Raw genomic sequence first — 25,240 nt, forward strand, 5'->3', positions numbered from 1 at the left:
CATTCATTCTTCAGCAAACATTTACTGAGTGGCTACTGTGTCCTGGAAACCCTTAAGAGGTGCCGTGACTGCCAGGAACAAGAAATGCGCTGCCCCTGCCATTCTGGAGCTCCCATGGAGGTGGGCCATAAACCAGTACAAAGTATCTGAACAAGATAATTTCAGATGCCTGGAAGGAAATAAAGCGGTGATGGAGGTGGGGAAAGCTTCCGAGGACTGAATTAGGGAAAGCCTGACCACGTGCTCTGCCAGGTGCCGGTTCTCCCAGGCTCACAACCACCCTTAGAGGCTGTGGGCAGATCTCCGTTTTGCCAACAAGGAACCCCAAATTCAGGAGGGGTAAGAGTGGCAGTCAAGTCCCAAGCTCCTAATCCCCACTTCCTACCGGCGCCTGCAGAGTGGCGGCCGCCACCGGGATGATGAAACTCCGGTCAGTGCCGCACCATCCCCCAGCAGGCGTCCTTGCGGGTGGGGGGCGGGACGCGCCTCCAGGGAGAAGCTGCAAACGGTTTTACAGTCGCAGGAGTTCGAGAGGACAGCCCCTGCCCGGACCCCACCAGGCCCCGCCGGGCCAAGCCAGACCCCAGCTCCCGCGGGCTCAGCCCCGGGCCCAGCCCCGTCAGGCCAGCGCGCGGCACTATGGGACTTGGAGTTCACCCGGCCTCCGCACCTGCCCCGGGAACAGGCGGGGCAACTACAAAGCCCAGGGGCCAGCGGGCAGCGCGGGGCGGGCTCGCGGGCTGTGGGTGTGCGAGAGCCAGGGACCCGGCGGCGCGGGCGCCTGGCGCTGGGACGCGGTGCGGGCGCCGGAGGCGGAGAGCGGCTCCCGGAGCGCGCGAGCCGGCCCGGGGGGCGGCAGGCGGCCACAGGCACGTTGCATGCATGCACCGGCACAGCCTTTGCCATACCCGATTGCGCGGCGCTTTGGCTCCGCCGCGGTGCGATGGAGGGTCCGATCGCCGGGGATGGGGCACACAGCTCCGCAGCCAGGCTGTCACCGATCGCTAAGGCACCTCCGCCTGGGCTTGGGGGCAGGCGCGTGGGTGCCTGCCTTGGGCTGTGCGCGACGGGCTTTTCTCTTTTTTTGTGCCAAGGTTTCTCTGCGCGGGTGCGCGATGCAGCGAGCGGCGGCGCTGGTCCGGCGGGGCTGCTGTCCCCGGACCCCGGGCCCCTGGGGCCGTCGTCAGAGCAGCGCGGCCGCCGAGGCCCCGGCTGTGCTCAAAGTGCGGCCAGAGCCCGGCCGGCGCGAGCGCATCCTGACGCTCGAGTCCATGAACCCGCAGGTGAAGGCGGTGGAGTATGCGGTGCGGGGACCCATCGTGCTCAAGGCCGGCGAGATCGAGCTGGAGCTGCAGCGGGTGAGCGCGGGCGGCGGGGCGGCGGGGCGGCGGGGACACCGGGGGGCGCGGCAGAGCAGCAGCTGTCCTCCGCTGGGGTCCGCGCGCCGACCGCCTCCCACCCCGTGGCAGCTCCCGCGCTGGGCCAGGCTTCACTCGATCAAGACGGTGCCCTCCTCCCACCCTTCACCCGCCGGTGCCCCGCACTCGGCAGGCTCAGCCTCGGTTGCGGTTCACTTGTTGAGCGGCCTGCAGTGCCCGGCATTGCAAGTCCCGTTGCTGCCTTCCCCGCCTGGAACCCAGATCCTTAGGCGGGTGGGGGTGGAGGTTCAGCAAGGAGCAGTGGAGAGATCAGGCGAATTTGAGAGCGTGAATAAATCCTTTGAAGAAAGTAGAATGGAGGGGCCAAGGGATAGGGTGCCGAGTGGTAGTGGGGGGAAGTCGATCACTAGGGAGGAGGGGAGGGGTGGTGTATCCCAAACTTTTTCTCTCCATGTCTGAGACCTTTGGATCATTCTGCCAGTAATGAGTCCCTGACCAGAGTAGGGGCCCCAGGAGGAAACTAGCCCTGCCTAGTTCCTTCCTTTGGCCTTCTCTGGAACCCTGATTGACAGCCACCCCTCAGGGAGCTGTCGGGAAGTCAGACACTTGGGCCTTTTGGGCCTTGGTAGAGACTTTCTTCGTCTTGGTGGCCAGCTAGCTGGGATCTTGGCTTGAGGTCATAGCTGCATGTAAAGTGACCACATGCCCAGGAGTGATTTCTGCCTCTGAACAAGCAAGGTGGCTGCCATGGGTGTAAGAGGTGCCCCTGTAGGACTTCTCACCGGGAGTCAAGAGGGGAATGCCAAAAGGTAAACACTCCTAAGATTTGTAGGAACTGATGAAAGAGTGTAAAATAGTTAGCTGAACAATGTTGCTCAAGATAGTTCTGACCCAGAACAGGGGTGGGGGAGGTTCCTGAATCTTGCTTTCAGAGGCACCAGAACTGGATCTCTCTGTGAGTTGGTCACTTAGTGTCCCAGAATGCCTGGCAGGGAGCCGCCGTGGGACCCATTCCTTTGGGGACTTTGGGGATTTGATGAGCTTGTGGCCTGCTAACACCTTGTTGGGACACCCAGTTCTGCTGACTGAAAGCAGTGAGCTGGACAAGTCAGGGTCCAGTGTCTCCCTCTGGCTCCTTGCAGGGCTAAGTTTAAAGCTTGGCAAGGAAGGCTGCCTTGGTGTCTCTCCCTTCCTTCCCCGGAGGTGGGTGGGGGCGGGGCGCACAGGGTTTTGCTGCTCTGCCTCTTTGTTGATATCTGGAAGGCTGGAGCAATCTCCCAGTCACAACAAAGCTGAGGTTAAATTGCTCCAGGTTTATCACTTTTCAGCTGATTTCTCTGGCTCCAGAACTGGCCAGGGGTCAGGGGTTATCTCTGCATTTTGCTAAATAGCAACTTGCATGAGGACGATTAGGACTGGAAGGGACACTGCCTTTGCCTCCAGGGAGCTGGCTGCTCTTGTTCTCTGGGTCTGAGCCTCCCCTCCCCCAGTCCTTTAAGAATCAGTGGGATTTTTTTAGCAGGCAGAGAAAACGTGAAAGCAGGGCTGTGAGCAAAGACAGGAGATCTGGACATTCTGGGCATTTGGGGAAGGGGATTTGTTGCTGCCTGGAGAGCGTTGTTGGTCAGAGAGAGACGAGATGACATGGGAAAGATGGACTTGACCTTTGTATGCTGGGCTCAGTGTTTAAGGTGCAAAGTTTGGGTGTTAAAGTGGGGACCAGGAAGGATTTCCAGTGGGGTATGGCTCGATGATTGCAGGCGAACACATTTCTTGGTCACTTGAACCAGAAACACAGCTCATCCCTTCCCATTCGCTGTTTTTCTTTGCCGGGTTCCAGTTGCCTGGCTGTTGGTGCTGGAGAGCGAGCCCCGGCCAAGCTAGCACTGCCCTTCCCAGCACAGCCTTCCCGAACCTCTCATTCCGGAGACAGTCTCTCCACTGTGCTAGCTTCAACAGTCCCTTTCTGAGAGAGCCCTGGATTTCACGACTTTTTTTTTTTTTGGTTTGGCTTGGCCCAGCTTTGGTTTCTTTACCTCTCTTTTGAACTGCAATGATCAAGAGTGGACTTCTGTTATAAGGGGTTCAATTTGGTCCTAGATGGGATGGGGGAAGATTTGTAGTGAGTAGGGTAACTTGGGGTGAACCTCATATGCTGGTCTGGGGAACTCGAGATGGCCCCTGGTGATACCAAGGCCTGTATATGCTTCAGACTCACCAGGTACTCTGCAAACAGTAGAGCCGTCTGGCTGGACACGTGGCTCTGATGTTTGGCTTTGGGGCAGCTTGCTGGGTGAGGCCAGTCCTTTCCACTTCTGTGATGGGTGTGGAGAATGCTCAGGAAAGCTGGAGTGGAGGGCCGCTGAGTGGGTGTGAAAGGGACCATTCTCCTCCAACTGGGGTCTCTGCTTGCTCTGGAGGCCCTGTTTCTCCTTTCTCTCTGACAGCAGCACTGAGGGAAGAGCTGATCAGCTTTTCAGATCCCCCTGTTCACTGGGAACAGCATTTAAACATAAGCTGCACCTGGCTGGCATGGCTCAGTGGTTGAGCGTCAACCTATGAACCAGGAGGTCACAGTTTGATTCCCTGTTAGGGCACATGCTCCAATTGCGGGCTGGATCCCCAGCAGGGGCCGTGCAGGAGGCAGCCGATCAATGACTCTCATCATTGATGTTTCTCTCTCTCTCCCTCTCCCTTCCTCTCTCTGAAATCAATCAATCGATCAATCAATATATATGATAAAAAATTTTTAAAAAGCTGCGATCGGCAGGAGTTTGAAAAGATGTCACTTCTGAAATTGTTTTTGATATTTGAGTTTTAAAATTATTGAAATTAACTTTACATGTTTTTTTCTTCCTTCTTCAGTGTGGCTATTAAGTTTTTTATTCCAGCCCTTAGAAGAAAGACAAGATGTCAGTTCTACCTACTTCCTTTTTCCCTTGCTTTATTGGGGGGGGGGGGGGGGGGGGGAAGGAAGTTGGCACAAGAAGACTCTTTGCTTCTATTTGTAAAGTACTCGCTGTTGGGGCAAAACATTCCCTGCTGGAGAGAAGAGCTAATCGCTGTTGTCAACATCAGTGTGTGACACAGCTACAGAGGTCCCCGACTGGAAACCCTGGTGGGGAAATCTGATTGGTCATTTTCTTTAGAGTTTAGATTCTACTTTAAAAGAAAGAAACTTGTAGGACTCATCCGTCGCCCCCTTACCCTCATGGTGACTCTGGGCCTGTGAGGAGGACAGTGATCCCCCTTTTCCCTCTTCCCCACTGGCTCTCTGAGAGCCACCATCCCCAGAGCTTGCAGCCTGCTCCCCAGTCCCTACTTGAGCCAAATTGGTGGGAAGGGAGCTGGGTAGGAACTTGTCTGAGTGCCCCACAGGGAGGCAGCTCTGGGCAGTGTGTGTGCAGGTGGATGATACAGGTGGGCTCCAGGATGCTGTGAGGGCAACGAGGATGCTACGTACTGACCTGGCAGGCCCCTGGGGGCTAGGATGAGACCAGGCCACCCATGGGTCAGTGTGGGCAGGAGTGGGCCCAGAACAGTTTGTATGGCAGCCCTTGGCTGGGTAGGCTGGTCCCCTATCATTCAAGAGAGCCAGTTTCCCACCCCTGGCTCATCCATCACAGCACCCAGACCCGAGGAAGGAGGTGTTCGGTGTTGCCAGGCCCTCCTCGGCGGGCCCTGAATTGGCTGAGCAGCGCGGCGGCCCAGGGCCCTGTTCCAGGCATTATTCTGTGCCCTCGCTGCGCCGGCGGCGCTCCCAAGCTGCGCTGGTTCCCGCCCTCGAATGTGAGATTCACTCTCGCTGGAGAATGGACTGTGCTCTGCCCTGGAAATCACCTGCCTTCAGCTGGCCAGGCCTGGGGGCCGCAGCAATTCAGCCGGGCTGACGGAAGGTCCGTGCCAGGAGCCCAGGCCAGTACCGAGGGGCGTGTCAGGCCCGCCCCTTTGCACGGTGGCCTGGGTCGCTCCTTGGTGCCCGGCCCCCTTGGCTCCCGCCTGGGAGATGAGCCCTGAGGCCACCCGCCACACGGCCTGTCTCCGCGGTGCCTCCTCTAACCCATGGCCTAGTCCCAGAGCAGTGGGCAGTGCCACCCTGTGCCTCGGCGTTCGGGACGCCTTGGCTCCTCCATGCCCCCTGAGACATCTTTCCCTACTGGCCAGCCCTGAAGAACTCGGCAGAAGGGCATGAAGGAATTGAAAGGCCTCTTTTTCCCCCAGAAACATGGCTTTTGAAGCCTTATCAAGCCCTGTTTGTGAAGGTCCAGGGCCGTTTCTGGGGCGCCCCCCTCAGCTTGCCATGCCTCCTCCAGAAGCAGCTGGAGCATTTCTATGGGGGAGAGGTTTGGGGTGGAAAGGAAGGTCAGGAACACTTGATTGCAGCTGCTTTCATCCCTTCACCCCACTGGTTTTTACTTAAGGTGTATTTTACTGATTGATTAAAAAAGGGAACGTTTTCTAAAGTTGCCTTTACTCAAACATTGGGAGAAATGGAGAAAAAAGCTAGTGTGGAAATGATAGAATTCTGTCTTTATTGTTTGTATCGAGGGTGCCTCCAGGGAAAGGGCAGCCACGGATGGGAAGGTGGCCCGGCCTTCCAGCTGGGTCACCCCTTGGCACTGCCACTGCTTTGCCACCTTCTTCCTCCACTGAGACCCTTGCAAGCTTGCTCCTGGGCCAGCTTTGCAAGATGATGATGTCTGAGCTCTGCCATGAGATTTGCATTCTGTCTCTGACCATCTTTGCAGCTGCCCTGGGAGGTCCTTGAACCTGTTGTTGATTCTAACTTTTCAGTGGCTGAGGCTGGATTTACAGGGAGCTGGGTGGAATCCTCATGTTTCCAGATGCCCGCAGCCCCTCATCCAAACCTGGTGTCCTTGTCACCTCCCCAGTGGTATTGTCACTGGGGTCTCTGATTCCTCTGCTCTCTGAAATCTCTTTTCTGTGCTTAGGCCATGGCCTGGGTTTTGCTCTTCAGCCCATCTTTTCTTCCCTAATGCTTTTTTTATGGGAAAATCAGCCCACATTCGTCATTCTGCAAAGCCAAGGTTGCAAGGGACTGACCCTGAGAGGTCCCTGTGATGGGTGTCTTCTGGGAGGGAGTGTCCACAGTCCCCTGGCCATTTACTCAGGCTGTCCAGGTGGAGCTGCACCTGGGGGCAGGAGCAGGGGGCAGTGGGATCCTCTCCTGCTGACCTGGGCCTTCCTCTGTCACCACATTCGCCCCAGGACCCTCATTTAGACATCACTCTGAGGCCACCCTGGGCTGTGGGCCTGCAGCTGCCTCCCGCGGGTGCTCTGGCAGAACAGGAGAGTTCTTCCAGCCTCCTCAGAAAGGGGGAGACAGCAGAGCATAGGGTCTGGCTTCAAGCCCCAGTGCTTGTATTTAGTGTTTATGTGACCTTGGGCAAGTTTCTGTACCCTTTGAAACCTCAATTTCCTCATCTGTAAAATGGGGTTAATACTAATTCTTCCTCAAAGGGTGGTGGTTGTGATGGTTAAGTGAGACCAGGCATGTCAAGGGCTTGGCACTATGCCTGGCACCTGGTGAGGCTCAAAATAGGGCTGCCTGTTAATATCCTGTGGGATCCTTGCTTGGCCTCTGGAGTCCAGGGCCTGAGAGTCTCTGCAGTAACCAGCTGTTGCCTTCTCTCTGCTCAGGGTATCAAAAAACCGTTCACTGAGGTCATCCGTGCCAACATTGGGGACGCCCAGGCCATGGGTCAGCAGCCAATCACCTTCCTCCGACAGGTGAGCTGGCCCTCGGGAGCCGAGGCCACTGGGAAAGTGGAAACAAGGCTGGGAGGGCCAGCTAGCTCCTCTCCCCTCTGCCTCACTCCCTGTCCAGCCCCTCAGGACACAGCAGGCACGAGAATCCCATAGGGAGGTGCCACTGAAGTAGCAGCCCCTCCAGTGCCCACTATCCCTGGTTCTCTCCCTCAGCCTCCTTCCCTTTCAAAGTTGTCTCAAATTCCTAACCCCACAGTGGGGTTGCTATGGTGGACGAGGCTCCCTGGGAGGCTCTGCCATGGTGTTGGGTCCTGGGTACTGAGTTTGGAGCTTGGTTGACAAGGGCACTGGAGGGGTGGGTGGGTAGCGAGGCTTCCCACGTAAGTGTTGGCCCACATGGCTTTGAGCAAGCTCACCAGCGCACTGCCTGGGACTGCTGGCCCCGATGACATGATGGGCACGAAGGCCTGGCCCCTGGCCCTGCAGGAGAGCGTGCGGTCTCCGACCTTTGTCAGCTGCCGCTCTCCTGGCGACTTGCTGATGTGGCCCAGCTTGTCCTGTCGTCTCCAGGAGGCAGGCTTCAGTGTTTCAGTTTGAATGTCAGCCACAAAGATGCTGCATGGGCCGAAACTGTGGGATTGGTGGGCAGTGGGGCCTTCTGAACAGAGGCTGGGGACCAGCTGTGGTGAGCACTTTTTCCACAAGCAATAGGGGCCCGTTTGGGAGCAAAACATGTTCCTTGTGTGGCTCAGGTTTGCAGGTTGGGGCAGGCAGGGAAGCTGAACACCCCAGTTCCCTTTGCCCTGCCCTGCTGTCTGGGTGGCGTGGAACGGTGCGGGGGTGCAGGGGCTCAGCCAGCAGGGAGCTCACACGGGTTCGGGGGAGAAAAACAGAGGCTGGCACTGATCTCAGGATCATGCCAGCTGCCTGTGCACATCAGCTGGGCCGGGATGGGGAAGTGGATCAGACCAAACAGGGTGGCTCTGCCTGGGAGGTGGAGGCTGGAGGAGGTCAGAGCCTGGCTGTCCTGGAAGCACGCAGCTTTGGAGGGACAGGGCTCAAACTGGCCTCTGTCGCAGAGGTTCCTCATACATGCCCGGGGTTCCCAGTGTGGATAGGCTCCTGTTGCCTCGGCCTTTTCTGGCTGGGTGACATTTCCAAATCTGGGCCTGCCATGGCAGTGGCAGGCCCAGCCTATCCTGCCTGGTGCTGGCCTCCTCCAGCCTCACACCTCCCCCCTGATCTTCGAAGGGCCCCGGGGGGAGGGTAAGCTGGGTCACTGCCATTGTACGAAGGAAGAAAAGCTGGGCTCGAAGTCACCCAGTGCTCCTCCCAGCTCCTGCAGGCTCCTAAGCTGCCGGCTTAGACTTGCCTGGGGAGCTGGGGTTTACTGGCACTTCTGCAAACTTTCCCTTGCTTAATCCTCTTAATTTGGGAGGTTAGGGTGCTTTTCTGTTACAGAGATAAGAAAGCTGAGCTGGACTTCAAGTCTGGCCAGGAAAGGAGTGATGGTGAGGGGGCTCCCGGCGACAGGGATGGAGCTCAGCCTATGAGTTGGGATGGGCTCTGTGCTGCCTGCTCAGCCCTGGCCCCCTGCCCAGGAGACCCCTGGTTCTTATGGCCTTGGGTGGTGAGCCACTGGCCTTTGTGGAAGAGTGGGGGCTGGGGACTGAGCAGCAGCCTCCTTCTGTTCCCCGGCTGCTCCTGGGGCAGCCCAGCCTTGGGCCCCAAGCCCAGGTCATCAGGCACCCTGCCTCTCCTGTTTCCCCTTCCGCTGCAGAGAGCCCAGTGCCCTCCTCCCCACCCACCCCCAGCTCCCATGGGCCTCAGAGTTATCACCTTCACACTGTGCCCTGCCCGGGGTTCTTCGTGCCCCTCCTGGTGCTCTGGGTTGGGGGATACCAGGAGCCCAGCCTGCGCCTCTGTCCCCCCAGGTGATGGCACTCTGCACCTACCCAAACCTCCTGGACAGCCCCAGCTTTCCAGAAGATGCTAAGAAGCGAGCCCGACGGATCCTACAGGCCTGTGGTGGGAACAGCCTGGGTGAGGCCCGACCTGCCAGGTCCTGGAGGGCGGGAAACAAACGTGTTCTGGGCCTGGGCCTGGGCCTGGGCCGACCAGGGGTGTGGGTGGGAGTGAGTGGGGGGTAGGGGGTACCGGGCATGCAGAGCAATGCAAAACAGTGGTCCTCATCTCATTTGGCTGTTAGCCTCCTGTTTGCTGAGCCAATGGGGTAAATGCCACCTTTTGGTGGATTGGGAGACCGTAAGCACAGTGCCTGCCTTGGCTGGATTTGGGTTTGCCCTGGGAGCCGGCCTGGACACAGCCCTCTGTCAGCAGACGGTCTAACCAGTGCCCGGCCTCAGCAACAGGAGGCAGAGTGGAAGCTTGGTGCCCAGCTCTGTCCATCGTTCTTGTCTCTCTGCAGCCCCAGCATGTCCCCACATGGCCTGGGAGCTGGCAGTCCCTTCGGGAACCATAGTGCTGCCACATGCCTCTGGCCCCATTTTGGTGGCTTCTGTGGTTCTGACCCTGCCACCCACCCTCCCACTTCATTGTGTTCCTGTCGCCAGCCTGCGGTCCTCTGCCTGCCTCCCCAGAGCTTCGCCCCTGTGGATGTGAAAATGACATTCTCTCTCCCTCCTGCGGAGATGGTTTCCACCTCCGGGCCTCTCCTCTTGGTTCTCACCTCCTGTTTGGTTTTCTCTTTATTTTCCCTCCATTCCTTGCCCAGCGCCTACACAGGGGATCCTGCTTCCCTCGCCCAGAGAAAACATATTTGCTCTTAGAGCTTTTTTAGGACACGCGCCTGAATGTTCCGGAAAGTGGGACAGGGATTCTTGTGGCTTGCTCAGCAGGGGCTCGGCCACCCTTGCCTTTCCGTCATCTCCCTGCCTCTGCCCTCCTCCTTTTTACTCTGCCCCTTTATCAAGAACCCCATCCTCACCTTCCTGGCTGTGGTCACCCACCAGCCCTGTGTCCTGAGTAGCGCCCTCTCGGGGTGGGGGTGGGACCCAGCAGGGGGACAGGTGCCCTAGCTGAGATACACGGGAGAAACAGGCAGTGGTCCATCCCTGCGCTCCAGGAACTTGTCAGCATGGGGAGCGGCAGGGCTTCATGTGTACAAAGTGAACTAACTGCGGGATTAATGGCCAGGAGAGAGGCTGGGATGGCCAATGTCTTCAGGACAGACCTGGAGAGAGACAAGATGCAAGCTTTGGGGATTGGTGTGGTTTGGAGTGTGACAAGATCTAAATGCAAAGGCTGGAAGATCTAGCCTGCAGGAGTGGCCGGTGGGCGAGGGCCTGGGAATTCAGGGAGGCGGGTGAGCCGGAGGCAGGAAGACAGCTCCTTTTTGCTGTTTTACAGTTGATGCCCCCACACCGAGTGGTCACCATTCCTCCAACATCCAGCGTTGCAAACTGGCTTTGCCTGTTTTTGCATGTTGTATAAATGTTGGTCTGGATTTTAATCCTAAGTGGCAGCCTGAGGGTAATGTTGACATGGGTAAGGGGTCATGCCCAGCAGCCCCAAGGACCTGTGCTTGGTTTTGGTCAGGGCTGCGGACTGACTTCTGGGGTGGACAGGTGGTGCCACTTTGGGTTGACCCATTCTCCAGTTTGGTGGACCTTGTGTAGGCACCAGTGATAAAACAAAGCAATCCCTGCTATGATTTATACTGTCATAGGATGCATGTAAATCCCAGGGGGCAGGTGACACAGGTATGGGCACCATTTAACTGGTTAGAAGCCAAGACCGAGAATAATGCTCGACATAGTCGCTTGCCAATGAATATTGGATGAATGAGTGGATGGCTGGGTGGGTGGGTGGATCAGTGGGTGGATGGATGGATGGGTGGGTTAAACAGTTTGCCACGTTTCCAGAGCTTAGAGCAGTGGGAGTCCAGCCCTACTGAGACACCCCCAACCCCCCTCCTCTATTAATTTCATGTACAGATATCACTGACTAGAGCAGGACAATCAGCCTCTGGTCACTGTCTGCTTGCTGTCTCACAGGGTCGTATAGTGCCAGCCAGGGTGTTAACTGCATCCGCGAAGATGTGGCTGCCTACATCACCCGGAGAGACGGCGGCGTGCCTGCAGACCCAGACAACATTTACCTGACCACTGGAGCGAGCGACGGCATTTCAGTACGTGTGAGGGGGACCATTGCTAGCCGGTGTTCACCCACATGAAGGGCAGCCTTGCACGTTAGGGCCAAGCATGTGAGCTGGCTGGCCAGGCGACAGGCCTGGGAGGTGGGTGGGCCGCTCTGGCCCCTGCTCTCTTCCCCACCCTGGGAGCCTGCTGTCCTTCCCTCGGTTTAGTCTTCAGAAGCTCGGGTGTGCTGCAGCCTCGGTTTCCCGCAGAGTGCACAGCAGCAGGTCCAGCTGGGAGGCTCCGTGGGGCCCGCGGGGGTGCCTGTGTTTCTGGCCACGCTGGCCTTTCTCTCACTCAGCATGTCCTGTGCGCCTCCTCTACCAGGCATGGTGCTGGGAACATGAAAGCATTTTATCTTGTTTATTCCTCAGAGCAGACCTCATTTTAGATGAGGAAAGACAGTGAGACTCAGGGATGTTAAGTAGCTCACACGGGGCTGCATTGGGGGCTGGCAGTGGGGTGGCCAGGGGTCTGCTGGCAGCCCCAAGGGCTAGGGCACAGTGGTGGCCCTGGAAGATGTGACTTCTCCTTTGCAGACGATCCTGAAGATCCTGGTTTCCGGGGGCGGCAAGTCGCGGACGGGGGTGATGATCCCCATCCCCCAGTACCCCCTCTACTCCGCAGTTATCTCTGAGCTCGATGCTGTCCAGGTGAACTATTACCTGGACGAGGAGAACTGCTGGGCCCTGAATGTGAATGAGCTCCGGAGGGCCCTGCGGGAGGCCAAAGAGCACTGTGACCCCAAGGTGCTGTGTATCATCAACCCCGGGAACCCCACAGGTCTGTGCTCACTTCCTCGCCAGTGTCCTGGGGGCAGAGCAGGGGGCGGATGCATTGCACATCGGGGCGCGGATGCTTTGCACATCGGGGCGCGGGTGCATTGCACATCGGGGCGCGGATGCGTTGCACATCGGGGCGCTAAAGTTAAGAAATGATGGGAAGCCCTCTTTCCTCCTGGTTTCCCAATCCAATTCCAGATTCACTAGCTAACATAAAAGCCCTACAGTGTGCTGCAGGCCGCCTCGGGGGTGAGCCAGCGCTGGCCTTCTTCTGGGCAGGGTTGGGTTATTTGTTAGGCCAGTGTTTGCTCCTGTCCTTGCACTTGCAGTCTCCTCCTTGAGGTTACTCTCACTATTCATCGCAGGCCTCGCCTTGTTTTTCTGGACCAGTTCCCAGAATGCCGGTGTGTGTTTTGTTTCTTAGCATTTCCGTGGACCTGGAGGCCTGGAAAGGAAATGCTATATTTTAAGAAACAAAAATACTAAAACTGTTTCCAGAAGCTGAAAATCACTCCTAATTTTGCATTTTTTTTTTTTTTTAAATATATCTTTATTGATTTCAGAGAGAGGAAAGGAGAGGGAGAGAGAGAGATAGAAACATCAATGATGGGAGAGTCATTGATCAGCTGCAGCCTGCAACCAGGGCATGTGCCCTGACCCGGAATCGAACCCCGATCTCCTGGATCCCAGGTCTACGCTCAACCGCTGAGCCACACCTGGCCGGGCGCATATTTTTCTTTAAAAAAAAGTAAATAAATAAACACAGTCCTGTGTGTTTTGGTCTTTCTGGGCTGCCGGCTTCCTAGGCCCTGATGCTGTTTGGATGCTGTTTGGATGCCGAGAACAAGGGCCCCTCTCTCCTTTGTTGAGATAAATTGGGTCAGGGCCAGAAACGCGTTGGAGTTGGTTGTGGAATCTGCTTCTTGGGAACATCAAATGTGCTCCTCTCAGCTGGAAGTGCCACTCGAATTCTGGAGCACAGACTGTGGGCAGCTGGCTGTAAAGGGTGTATTTGCACCAGCCCCTGGGGGGAGGGATGACGATTCTAACCAGGCAGCCGAGAAAGGGACCAGGAATCAGCTACTCCTTTCTGGTTGTATATTAGAATCACAAAGGGAGCCTTTTAGAAATGCCCAGGCCAGGCTGCACCCCAGAAAAGGGGGGGGGGCAGCTGTGTCAAGGAACAAGCCACTGGACCCCACTCCCAGATACTCTGATGTGATTGGCTGGGGTGGGCTTGAGAATTTGCATTTCTAACAAGCTCCCAACTGAGGCTGCTGGTCCCTCCCTTGGAGTATAAAATCCTGCATCTTAGGAAATTCTCTGCTCACAGTTATGTTAGAGGGGCGGTCATTTCCTGGCCAGGTATTTACATAAATAACTTTTTTTTATTACAACAGGAAAGAGTCTTTTCTGTTTTAGGAAAGGGTTCTTGTGAGTATATGTTAACATAAGCAGGTTTTATAAAGTGTAACTTTATGAGCAGGCGGGAGTTTGTTTTCTCTCTGGGGTCTGAATGTGTGAAATGGGGCATGGAAAATAGAAATCCACCTGTAGCACCCAAGGCTGCTGCACCCCAGAATCCCAGAACCCTGGGGTTCCTTCACAGGAAGCCTGGTGGGCACTTTCTTGGCAAGACACAAGTTGGTCCCTTAGCAAAAGAATTGCTTCGTTGCGTAGATAGTTCAAAGCCAAAATACAAGCTGAATCACACCCTGTGTTTATAAGATACAGCTATATACTTTTTCAGACATAGTCTTGATATTCTTTTTTTAATTAGTCAATTTAATTAATTTTTGTTCAAAATATTACAGATATCCCTTTTTCTCCCCATTGACCCATTCTACCCTGCCCCACTCCCCTCCCCAGTCCCTCTCCAAACCATTGTTTGTGTCCTTGGGTTATGCATATATGCATATAAGTTCTTAGTCTTGATATTCTTGCATAGACAAGAATAAGGTATTTTTGTTTGTAACAAAAAGGTAACATACTCAACATACTGCTTTGCATCAGATACATATATATATATGTGCATAATATATATGCACAAATAATATATGTGCATATACACACAAACATACTATATATACCCCATCGGGCACAGCCACGAGGGAATGTGGTCCCTTACGGTCACCAGGGAGCACAGGACACCTGAGTCATTGTGGGTGTGGTTCTTACTTGGGGACGACTTAAACAGCAGTGCAACCTGTATTCTGGTTCTGTTGTGTGTTGTCAGGCCAGGTGCAAAGCAGGAAGTGCATAGAAGATGTGATCCACTTCGCGTGGGAGGAGAAGCTCTTTCTCCTGGCCGATGAGGTGAGAGTGCAGCGGCCGCGCCCTGGGAATGGGTGGGGCTGAGCTCTCTCCCCTGGGGGCAGGTCCGGGCCTGGCTGAACTTCCTGGGTGCTGGAGGAGAGAACCTACCCGAGGGGAGGATGCTCAGTGTCGCCACCTCAGACTGTGACCTAAATCATCCGTACACTGGTTTGAACTCTTGGTTATAACTTCCAGAAATCTAACCCAAACCACTTAAACTTAAAATAAATAAGGTGTTGGGCTTACAGGTGTGGGCAGATCTAGGGACTGAAACCACATCTCGAACCGGATTATCTCTTGTTCCGTCCTGGTGTGTTGGCCCCACACGCGGGCCTGCTGACGTCCAGCCTAGAAAGAGCATTTCTTCCTCTGGTTCCAGCAAAAGTGTCAGGATTGAGCCTCACGGGCGGCGTGGGGCACACCCCCATTGCTGAACCACTCGCTGAGGTCCCGAGGTGGAGGGGCGAGGTGACCGGCCTCCGCCCTGTCCTCGCACCCCTCCTGGCGAGGGCAGGCAGGGGCTTCCCCGCGGCGTGGCCGGTGGGCTCGCTGCCGCGACGCTGAGTCCCAGGGTAGGAGAGAACAAAGCAGGCGTGGGAGCTGCTCGTGCTCATGGTCTAGTGGGGCGGACGGTGGAAGTGACAGAGAGACAGACAGGTCCAACCTGGGCAGGGGTTAAGGGCCGAGGGAGCCCGTGGCCAGCTCCTCTTGCAGAGAGGCCAGGACAGGCTCGGGCCCTGCCCTCGTCGCTGAACCCGAGCAGCACCTGCTCGGGCAGGGAGCGTCTCCCTATCGTCCCTGGTTACATGACATAGAAAGGTCCGGGACTGGCTGGGGGTGTGTGTGAGAGAAATCAGTCTGTGACCAGGCCTCTCCTTCTGGAAGCTTCCTCGGGCACGTTCTGCTCGTCCCCAGAAGCAGCATTAGAGCCTGGGCTTCTCCACGTGTTCCCTGGATGCGGGTTGAGCCTGAGCGCCTGTCCCCTCCGCAGGTGTACCAGGACAACGTGTACTCTCCGGACTGCAGGTTCCACTCCTTTAAGAAGGTGCTTTCCGAGATGGGGCCCGAGTATTCCAGCAACGTGGAACTCGCCTCCTTCCACTCCACCTCCAAGGGCTACATGGGCGAGTACGTGGGCTCCACCTCCTGCTGCCCCCGGCTGCCCGTCCCCTTGGCCAACCCCCGGGACAGCGAGGGCCCCCCTTAGCATGGCCTTTGCTGACCTGAGAAGCCAGACAGGCCGCACCTTCTCGGGGAGCCCAGTGGTGTGAGGGCAGGCTGGTGCAGGGGCTCGTCTGAAATCGGGCCAAGCTTGTGGACCGGTGAAAATGAAAACCTGAGCTGCCAGAGTCTGTCTTTTCACCTCGGAAAGTCCAGTCGAGGGATCAGAGGGGAACCTGTCTTTGCCAGTGATTCTAAGAGCGTTTTATTGATGGTGTCGCCACACCCAGTGCTGAGGCTGAGGGTGTGGGGTGCAGAGAGGAGGCTGAGCCCAGGTTCCTGCCTCGGGTACCTGCATTGGTGCAGTCATTAGTCTGGACCTTGTTAGTCACAGTCCTGAGAAGGAGGCACAGTTCCAGAAAGTACCACTGATGGAGCTCATTTGGTTCTGAAAGGTGTTTTTTTAACTCATTTATTTCAGCTTATTTGCATATGATTCGACTCTATCAGTCTGGGTTCCTTTAGTGATAAGTAACAGAAACTCATCCATATCAGTAAAAAGTTCAGGAGTAAAGTTGAACCAGGGCCTAAGGATGTCAGTGGGACTCTGTCCCTGCTCCCTTCCTTTGTCTCACTTGCTTTGTCCGCTCTGCTCTCCTTTGGGTTGACTTTGCTTTCCGGCAGCAAAAACTTGCAGCAAAAGTTCTCAGGCTGATGCTCCCATGAATGACCTCTGGTGCTCGGGGTGCCAGGCCTGAATCTGTGCCCCTTTGGAGTGAGGCTAGTGTATTAGTTGGGCTCAGCTGCTACAACAAGGAGTCCCCAAAATACAGAGATACAAACAAGATGAAAGTGTGTGTCTCTGCGACTTAACAGTCCCAGGTAGGGGGAAAGTCCAAGGTAGGCTGTGCTCCACGAGGGCATTCAAGAACGGGCTGGTGGGCCGATCCTGCCCTCCCAGCATGTGGTGTTCATCTCTGGCTCTGAGGCTGCTGCTCCAGCGTCTCCATTTCTCAGGAAGTAAAATGAAAGAGAAAGGAGAAAGCATGCTTCTTCCATGTAAGGAAGTCCTGTGGAATTTGCACAGATCACTTCTGGTCACCTTCCATTGGCAAAAACTCAACCACACCTGGGCGCTCAGTGTTGGGCATGGGGATAGCTGCAGAAGCTTCTGGCTGACTGGATTGCACTTAGTCAAGGTCTTCTGCCCCCTCTCCAACTCTCTAGGTGTGGCTACAGGGGAGGCTACATGGAGGTCATCAACCTGCACCCTGAGATCAAAGGTCAGCTGGTGAAGCTGCTCTCAGTACGTCTGTGCCCACCAGTGTCTGGGCAGGCCGCCATGGACATTGTGGTGAACCCCCCGGTGCCCGGAGAGGAGTCCTTCGAGCAGTTCATGAGGGTGAGTCTGCACCCCTGCCCCAGCCAGGGTCACAGGTACTTAGGGTATGTTCAGGGGCATGATGCCTGCCTCTCTCCAGATGGCCTTCAGGAGGTGCGCGTGGTTCCTCTGGGTGCCCCCAGAGGGGAAGTCTGAGGATGCAGCTGGGAGGACTGTGCCTGCAAGGGGATGTGGCGACCCCTGGATGGGCACCCAGAGAGAAGGGCTGTGTGTCCTGAGAACACCCAGGGATTCTGTTACTAAACTACCAGGGGAGAGGATTGATTCCAGGCCACGGCCTGCCTCTGGCCTAATCAGAGGTCCTCAGCGCTCAGAGCAATCCAGTCAGACCATTTCAATCGCAAGTGACAAACTCTGATCAGTTTAAACAAAAAGGGAACTCATGGGCCATGTAACCAAGAAGTCAGTTCCCAGCTGTTCCAGGCTCACATTTTTTTTTTTAATTGTGAGAAAATACACAGGACATTAAATTTATCATTTCAGCAATTTTTAACTGAACACTTTACTGAACATTCAGAACGTTGAGCAACCATCACCATCATCATCTCCAGAGCCCTTTCATTCCAAACTGAAAGTCTGCCCATTAAACAGAACTCCCCATGGCCTCTCCCCTTAGTCCCTGGAAACCTCTATTGTACTTTCTGCCTCTATGGTTGATGACTGTCAGTACCTCAGAGGAGTGGAATCATATAGTGTTTGTCCTTTGTCGCTGGTTTATTTCTCTTAGCATGTGTCTGCAAGGTTCATCCCTGTTGTAACATGCATCAGAATTTGCTTCCTTATCACAGCTGAGTAATAACCCACTGTGTGGATGGGCCGTGCCTGTTTGTCCACTCACCGGCAGGCACACCCTTTCTCCTCCTTCCAACAGTACTTATACAAGTCCTGGGCTGACTCTGTGCAGCTTTGGACACGTCAACTCTGAGCCAGTCCCCAGGTCATAGGCCTTATGCATATCACATGGATTAAGAATGGGGAGGGGTGGCCCCCAAAAGTGAAGTGTGGGCCATCTCCTAGAAGCATGTTCTAGAATGTTCCATCCAGGGCCAAGACGGTTCAGGCTGCAGGGCAGGGGCTGGTTCATGTTTTCGGGAATGACATCCTGGTGTGAGAACAGAGCTCATGACACAGGCTAGCTGGGACCTACCTGTGGCCTGGAACTCCCTGTCCCCGAGTGGCCCCGCACCCCAGGGCATGTGGTAGCCCCAGGGCTGAGTGTGGAGAAAATTCCAGCAGCGGGCCATGGGTTTCATCCGCCTCCCGGGCTGGCTGTGCTCACGCACACTCAAGCCCGCCTTCGCATTTGCACCCGTCCAGGCTTCGAAGGGACCGTTTCCAGTGGCTGCAGCCGAGCCATGAGATCCAGAGATGCTGACCCTGTGCCTTTTCTGTCCTGTCAGGAGAAAGAATCTGTCCTGAGTAATCTGGCCAAAAAAGCTAAGCTGACAGAAGACCTGTTTAACCAAGTCCCAGGAATTCACTGCAACCCCTTGCAGGGGGCCATGTATGCCTTTCCTCGGATCTTCATTCCCCCCAAAGCCGTGGAGGCAGCTCAGGTTGGGGCGCCGGGTGGGGTCTGCTCTCTAATGGGCTCATTGAGGACTGCAGGGCTGGGGTCTGCTTCTTGCCTGCGGGCTCTGAACTTTGTGGGCCCTTGGGGTAAAGGTGACAGGCCCCAAGGCCCACCCCTGCATGCTGTGCTGAGGGGCGCTGTGAGGGTGGCCCCAGGCCAGTGATGCTGATGCTGGTGCCCTGCCTTGGAGGCAGGTGCCCAGGTGAGATACGATGCCTTCAAAGCTGACCATAGACTAGGGGGGCAACGAGAGCCATGTCTAGTCCCCTCTGCCCGGCCACTGTGCCCTAGAGCTTCACCTCTCAAACGTGGGGTTCAGGAGGTCCAGAGGGTCCAAGATTCCGTGTTTCTAACAATTTCTCAGGTGATGCCACAGACCCTACTTTGAGAATCAAGTACTTCTGTGTGTTGTCCTCACCACCCCCCGACCTCCTCCAGCGCCTTGTTAAACATTCAGAGTCTGAATCCGAATCCTGTGTTGGGGCCCAGGAGCCCACTTAGCAGGGGCCCCAGGTCGTGCAAACCAAGGAGTGGGAAGCACTGTCAACAATGCCCGCAGCAGCGTGCTCTCTCCACGCCCCCGGGTGCAGGCCTCAGGGCCCCAGGCACAGGTTTCCGCGGCTTGGTGGGGAGGAGGCCACTGGCAGTGCTTGTTGAGCTACTACCTTGGAGGGGCGGGTAAAAGGAGATGGACTGGCCCTCCCTGAGGTCCTTGCTCCCTGCATCAGCTATGGCAGCGTCCAATGTCCGAGGCCCACGTAGGAGGGGTGGGGAGGGGAAGGGAGGGCCTTGTTACCTTCCACTGCTTGCTTGGGTTCTCGGTGGCGTGCTGGTGCGAAGCTGGGCATGAACTGCGTCCTGCCGTGTTCCCACAGGCCCACAGCATGGCCCCCGACATGTTCTACTGCATGAAGCTCCTGGAGGAGACGGGCATCTGTGTCGTGCCTGGCAGCGGCTTTGGGCAGAGGGAAGGCACCTACCACTTCAGGTACGACCTCTCGGCATGGGGGCTGCTCCCGGGCTTGTCTCAGGAACCTGGGCTTCTGAGCGTAGAGCACAGTCTGGCTTCGGTGACTGAGATGTGTGCAGCCCTGGCCTCCCCTGGGTTGTCCCTCACCGCACCTTCATACTGGACTGCAGAGCCAGGCTGAAACCCTCTGCCAGGGTCATCTGGGCCGTCTGGCCCCCTCTGCTGCTCCATCCATCACATACCATCTGCAATGTTCCTGGTGGTGTGCTTTCTTCCCCTGTCTCCGTTCACCCCCACGGCAGCCGCAGCCGGCATCTGGGGCTCAGCAGCGCGTCTGCTGCCCCACAAGCCTGCTGAGGTTCTGCATCCGAAACACAGGAGCCAGCTGCGCCTGCCTGGTGGGAACTCGGGGCGAGCGCGCTGGGGCCACTCCCCGGGGCTCCCCATGGAGGCCGGATCTGTCCAGGACAGCACCTTCTCCATGCAGGGCCCTCTCCAATGTCCCTTGTGCAGACACTAAAAAAAGAAATGTCATGAGCTTAATTAGCACCTGGAGCCAAGTCTTGACTCGGTCAAGGTCGTGGGCAGCGTGCCCCAGTGGACAAACACGGCGGATGGCCATTCAGTCCTCTTGCCGGGCTCCCCTCGGCAGTTCGGGGTCTTCCAGAAAGCTGCTTTTGGGGCTGGGATCGTGTTGACAGTACTGGAGGACTTAGGAGTTCCTTCGGACAGACGGCTGTGACTGGAGGTTCCAGTGCAAGACCCCGGTGGAGATTTAAAAGGCTCGTCGAGCAGGAGTTCGGCCTCTGTCTGTAGGAAACACGGAGAGCCGTGCTCCGAGGTTCTGCACACCCACCAGCGTGCAGGCCACCCGCCCTGACGGCGAGGGCCTCGGCCTAAATGCTGCCGCTGGCTTACTGCTTTGGTTCACGTGTTACTTGGGTAAACAGTGTATGAGTGGGGGTTGACAAGTGCCGGGTGCTGTCGCAGCTGCTGTCAGGCTGGAGCGGTGGCCGCGGTCAGGCAGGTCTGTCCGCCCCCCACAGCTGGCCCTCTCCCCCTCCCCATGACTGCAGGGGCCACTGAGCTGCGGGGTTCACGCCTCTCCCCCTTTCCAGAGTGACTGTGTCCAGGCTGACACTGTTCTCTTTCCTGACAGAATGACCATCCTCCCTCCGGTGGAGAAGCTGAAGACGGTCCTACAGAAGGTGAAGGACTTTCACATCCAGTTCCTGGAGAAGTTCGCATGAGGCCTCCTGGGGCCCCAGCGGGAGACGGGTCCCCACCTTCCTGATGCCCCAGACTGCACCCGCCTCCCCCAGTGACTTTGCCTCAGGCCTCACAAGGGCCACTGGTCACGTTCATTGTCATCTGCCCCAGGAGACTTCTTTCTTTGTGCCTTGATGTTGGGAGCACTTCTCTTCTGAGCCAATGTGAACTGGGGATATCTCAAGCCCTGTGTGTTTTTTTTTGATGCAACCAAAGTAGAGGGGACTGGGCCAGGCTGTGTGGCGGTGCTCTTGGGATCTGCTGCTGCTGCTCTTGGAAGGTTCATCTGGAGGTTAGAACGACACGGTTGTGTTGGGTGAGATCCTGCACATCTGGAGAAACAAGATGTTGGGAAATGCACGGCTTGCCCATGGAGAGGACTGGAAGTCCCCAATCACCACGTGATCTGTGAAATAAAACCCTTGGTGCAGAAACCTAGCCCTCCCAGCAGGAGAGCCCGGAGTCCACTGCAGGCTCAGAGGGGGCCCCCCCTCCTGGCCCGGAGGGCGACAGCTTGTCTCATCCCGATGGTCAGGGCAGGAGCACATGGGTCACACAGGATACCAAGCTGGTGGTGGGCACTGAGGGATACGGCCAATGTTTTCCTGTGTCCTGCAGGGGATGAGTGGGTGTGAGCCAAGATCCCAGTTGACCTAGGTAATGAGGACTCTGTGCACACACGAGGGCTTCTGGGGTGACCGGTCCCCTCCCATGGTTAGGCTGGGACAGAAGGTACAGCCCAGAGGGATTCTGCCTGGTGGGGGGTGTAGCCATCCTGCTTTTCCCCAACTGTGGTTCTCTCAAGGGCTCGATTGATTTTGTACACACACCGCCCTCTGCTGGTGACAGGGACAATGAAACACTGAAAACGTTCTAATGACTGAGGGGCCTCCTCAAGGACTTGACAGTCACCCCTGTCCCCATAGTGTCTGTTGAGTCATTTCAAACTGCATTTGATCCATTTCCTACCCATTAATTGGCCAAAGTGCCTGGTAGCTCGGCTGCTGTGGAGAGTACATGCTATCGATTTGGAGTGTCTAAAAGTGTTTCAACTTAATGCAAAGTGTTTTGCCTCCACACTTGCTGCAGGCTCCCCTCCAGACTACAGACAGGTGTCCTGTAGCATCAGTCACCTCTCCAGGCTTGGGGTGTCCTCCCCCTAGCGTGCAGCTTTCCTGGCTTAGCAAACCTGACTGGGCCCCACCTACACTCCCAGAAAGTGGGAGCTATGGGCAGGAACAGCCTCCCCAGGGGGCAGTTAGGGAACCCTAGGCCAGCTCAGGAGTCTGGGGACCCAGCAAGTCCCAAAATAAAATGGAAGGAGCTGGAGAGAGAAATACAAAGAGTGAGTTTTGAAAACAGCCTCCCTGGCTCCAATTTCCATGCAGGGGATGCAATAGCAAACTGCCAACTGTCCCTACCTGCCGGCGTCACAGTCCCTATGAAGAAGGCAGCCACAGCCTTGAGTAACAAAGGGAATATTTGGGAACTTTTCTCTCCTTAAAAACATGGAGATGTTGCACTTGGGCTTGTTGAATGGTACATAAACCAGGGTGCATCCCAGAGCTGTGAGATATCTGGTGGAAAGGTTAAATAGTATAGGCTAGTCTATTTTTTATATTTTTGTAACAATTTTTTCATGGGTGGAGGGTGGGCTAGTATTTGTAGTCTTAACAAGTCCAGTAGTTTTTTTATAAATCTCTTTGGATTATAAATAACCCCTAAGATCTTTGCAATGTTTACATGGTTTTTAAAAAGATGCCATATACACTTGGTTTGCTTTTAAAACAAATGAATAGAAACATAATAAGGAATGCTGGGGTTAGGAGGCCAACTTTAGACAGGAGCACTGATTGCCATAGATTTCCTTTTCTGCAGATTCTATTCTGGTGCCTTGTTTGGGCACCACTGGAGGAGGAAGCCATTTGTCATTTGGGGTCACACTGTAAATCTACACCTGTGAGGTTTTCCGTCCATTTAGATCTGCACGTGGCGGATGCTGGGCTCACCCTGGGTGGTCCGTCACCTCGCACCTGGAGGCTGGGCTGAGTGTCCCAAAGTGCTGATTTGCAGGAAGAGCGGACAGGCCTGCCTGTCCCATTTTCTAGTCGATTCTCTTAGGAGTCTCCTGAGCAAGGTACTTAATGACGACAGCTCTCCTGGAAATTTCTAAATAAAACACGTTGAAATGGTCACTGGGCTTCCCTTTCCCTGTAGTTCAGGTTTCAGTCAAGCAGACTCACTGTACGTCTTCACTCTGTGTAACATATTTCTAGTACAATGACCGTTTCCCCCAAATACTGCGGCGATGGATGTATAGAGGTTTGTTATATTACTGGACTTTTGTGTATATTTTCCTAATGAAAACATTTCTAAACTCCCACAAACCTCAAACGCCAAGGAAATAATTATTTTCAACTTAGTGTACATCTCAAAAAAGGGATGCAGGCATAGGTCTCAACAGCAGCAGCATGTGAATGCATTTTCTATTATATAATTAACATGTCAGAAAACTTTACAACCTTGTTTCTTAACAACTACATACTGTGCGCTGACTGGGTGTGATGAAATTTAATGGGGGATGTTCGGGTAATTTCTACTTTCTCACAGTCATAATCCATCTTTCAACGAACGTCCTTGTATTGGTCATGTCACACAGCTGTCATATCCCTAAGAGAAAGCGCGTTTCCAGATGAAAAAATGTTTAAGCCCCGGGGGGGAGCTGGTCACCTATGGGCCCCCCACCGGCGCTGTTTTACTTAATGTATTTTTCTTGTTACTGATTTGAGAGTGAAACATGGGTTTGCTGTTCCACTTATGCCTTCATTGGTTGATTCTTGTCTGTGCCATGACCGGGGATTGGACCCACAACCGGTGTATCAGGACGACACTCTAACCAACAGCTACCCAGCCAGGGCTTGGCAGAGTTTTATTTAAAAGCAAACACATGCCCTCTAACTTAGCAGCCGAGCCCACCATGAATGTATTTCAGCTTTAGAATGACACCTGGGCACACAGCTCCTAAGCAATGCCTGGTACCCAGCACCTCTGAGATGGACAATGTGGGTAAAATAGACATTGTGCACATATGCCAATGCTGTGACTAGACTGCACTGAGGGTGGAGGTGGGTGGGGTGGGCATGCACACGAGTGCAGTCAGGAGAACTCACTTCCCTCTGCATTACTCGCTGGGCAGGTTCTCATGGTCAGGTGATTCTTCCTGGTACATTCTCGCTCTGCATGCAGCCTGGTGGTTATTTTATTACTATTTTTAAATGTCTTTATTGATTTTTTAGAGAGGAAGGGGGAGAGGGAGGGAGGGAGAGAAACATTGATGTGAGAGGGATACGTGACTGGCTGCCCCCTGCCTGCCCCCTGCTGGGGATCGAGCCCACAACCTGGGCATGTGCCCTGACCAGGAAGCGAACTGGCAGCCTCTTGGTGCATGGATCAACACTCAACCACTGAGCCACACCGGCTGGCACCTGGTGGTCATTTTGACCCTGTGACTGGCTTTGGGAGTTGTCAGACTCCTTCCCAGGTTGCAGGGAAGGAAATGAAGATACTGAACAGCTGACTTTCCCCAGAGGTTGTCAAGGTCCTCATTCAGGGGTCCTCAGGCCTGCTGCTGCCCCACATTTGTCAGAAAGGGTACTCTAGGGGTATCCCACAAATATTCCCACTCATCAAAGATGACAGTGGGAAAGGACAGAAGCACCAAGGCCAGGACTAGAGGCAACACCCACTCCCTGCCCCCCCATTCATGCTGACAGTGGATGTTCCTCAAGCAGAATGCTGTCCCCTTCCAATCCAAAGCCCCTTCTATGTGGAAATGTGGGACTGCCCAGGCCATGCCACTGAGGTGAGATTGGTTGGGCATGTCACCCAGGTCTGGTGACCCTGACGACGGCGATTGGTTCAAGGGTGGTGCTGACCGACACCAGGCCAATGAGATTCCCACCAGGACTTTTGCTGGAGTGTGGAGAGAGGAGCAGCTCTGGGGGTTGCTGACGTGGTTGTGTAGCACCGTCTTGAATCGCACGGGCCTTGGGGTTTGGACTGGACTTGGAATCTTCTCCTCACTGAACAGCTGTGTGACTTTTCTGGAATGCCTTGGCACTGCCGAGACTCGGCTTCCTCACTGTGAGCTGGGGCATGACAGGGCTGCAGACAGGGCTGCAGTTTCTGGTGATGTAACAGGTGGACAGGAACGTGTCGCCCCCACGCACGTGTCAGTCACTCCTTGGTGTGGGTGGCTGTCAGACGTGGGGGCAGCTTCATGCTACGCCTGCCAGTCCACAGCTTTGCTGCTCTCTCTCAACACAAGGGTGTCATCAGTACTTGAGACAAAACACCCAAGTCCTGACTGATACACGGTTGAACAGTAATGCCCTGTGGCCTTCCCACGTACACTATCAGTTACCAGATGGGATTCAGTGTCCAACCACTCCCCAGAGACAGGTGACTGTTTGTAAAAAGCAACAACTATACCACAACGAAC

The 25,240-nt window shown here is 55.4% G+C and overlaps 1 protein-coding gene across 1 annotated transcript; it reads left to right on the forward strand.

Annotated features, from left to right (window-relative positions):
* The first annotated feature begins 1,044 nt into the window (after positions 1-1,044).
* Positions 1,045-22,560, forward strand: GPT2 (glutamic--pyruvic transaminase 2). The gene is made up of 11 exons (XM_087826723.1): positions 1,045-1,358; positions 7,041-7,130; positions 9,044-9,152; positions 11,126-11,259; positions 11,806-12,049; positions 14,285-14,364; positions 15,356-15,492; positions 16,753-16,927; positions 18,328-18,483; positions 19,376-19,488; positions 20,630-22,560. Exons 1-11 carry the CDS (start codon positions 1,116-1,118, stop codon positions 20,718-20,720), a joined length of 1,572 nt encoding a protein of 523 aa, XP_087682849.1. The 5' UTR covers positions 1,045-1,115; the 3' UTR covers positions 20,721-22,560.
* The last annotated feature ends 2,680 nt before the right edge of the window (positions 22,561-25,240 follow it).

The sequence above is a fragment of the Miniopterus natalensis genome, chromosome 18 (genome assembly GCF_054644295.1).
Source record: "Miniopterus natalensis isolate mMinNat1 chromosome 18, mMinNat1.hap1, whole genome shotgun sequence".
Taxonomy (NCBI): domain Eukaryota; kingdom Metazoa; phylum Chordata; class Mammalia; order Chiroptera; family Miniopteridae; genus Miniopterus; species Miniopterus natalensis.

What these genes read in the sequence shown, in the direction of transcription:
- GPT2 (XM_087826723.1), top strand. Translation starts at nt 1,116, where the DNA reads ATGCAGCGAGCGGCGGCGCTGGTCCGGCGGGGCTGCTGTCCCCGGACC. An exon ending in GAGCGAGCGACGGCATTTCA is followed by an intron (nt 11,260 to 11,805) that starts GTACGTGTGAGG and finishes TCTCCTTTGCAG; the next exon opens with ACGATCCTGAAGATCCTGGT. An exon ending in AAGCCGTGGAGGCAGCTCAG is followed by an intron (nt 18,484 to 19,375) that starts GTTGGGGCGCCG and finishes GTGTTCCCACAG; the next exon opens with GCCCACAGCATGGCCCCCGA.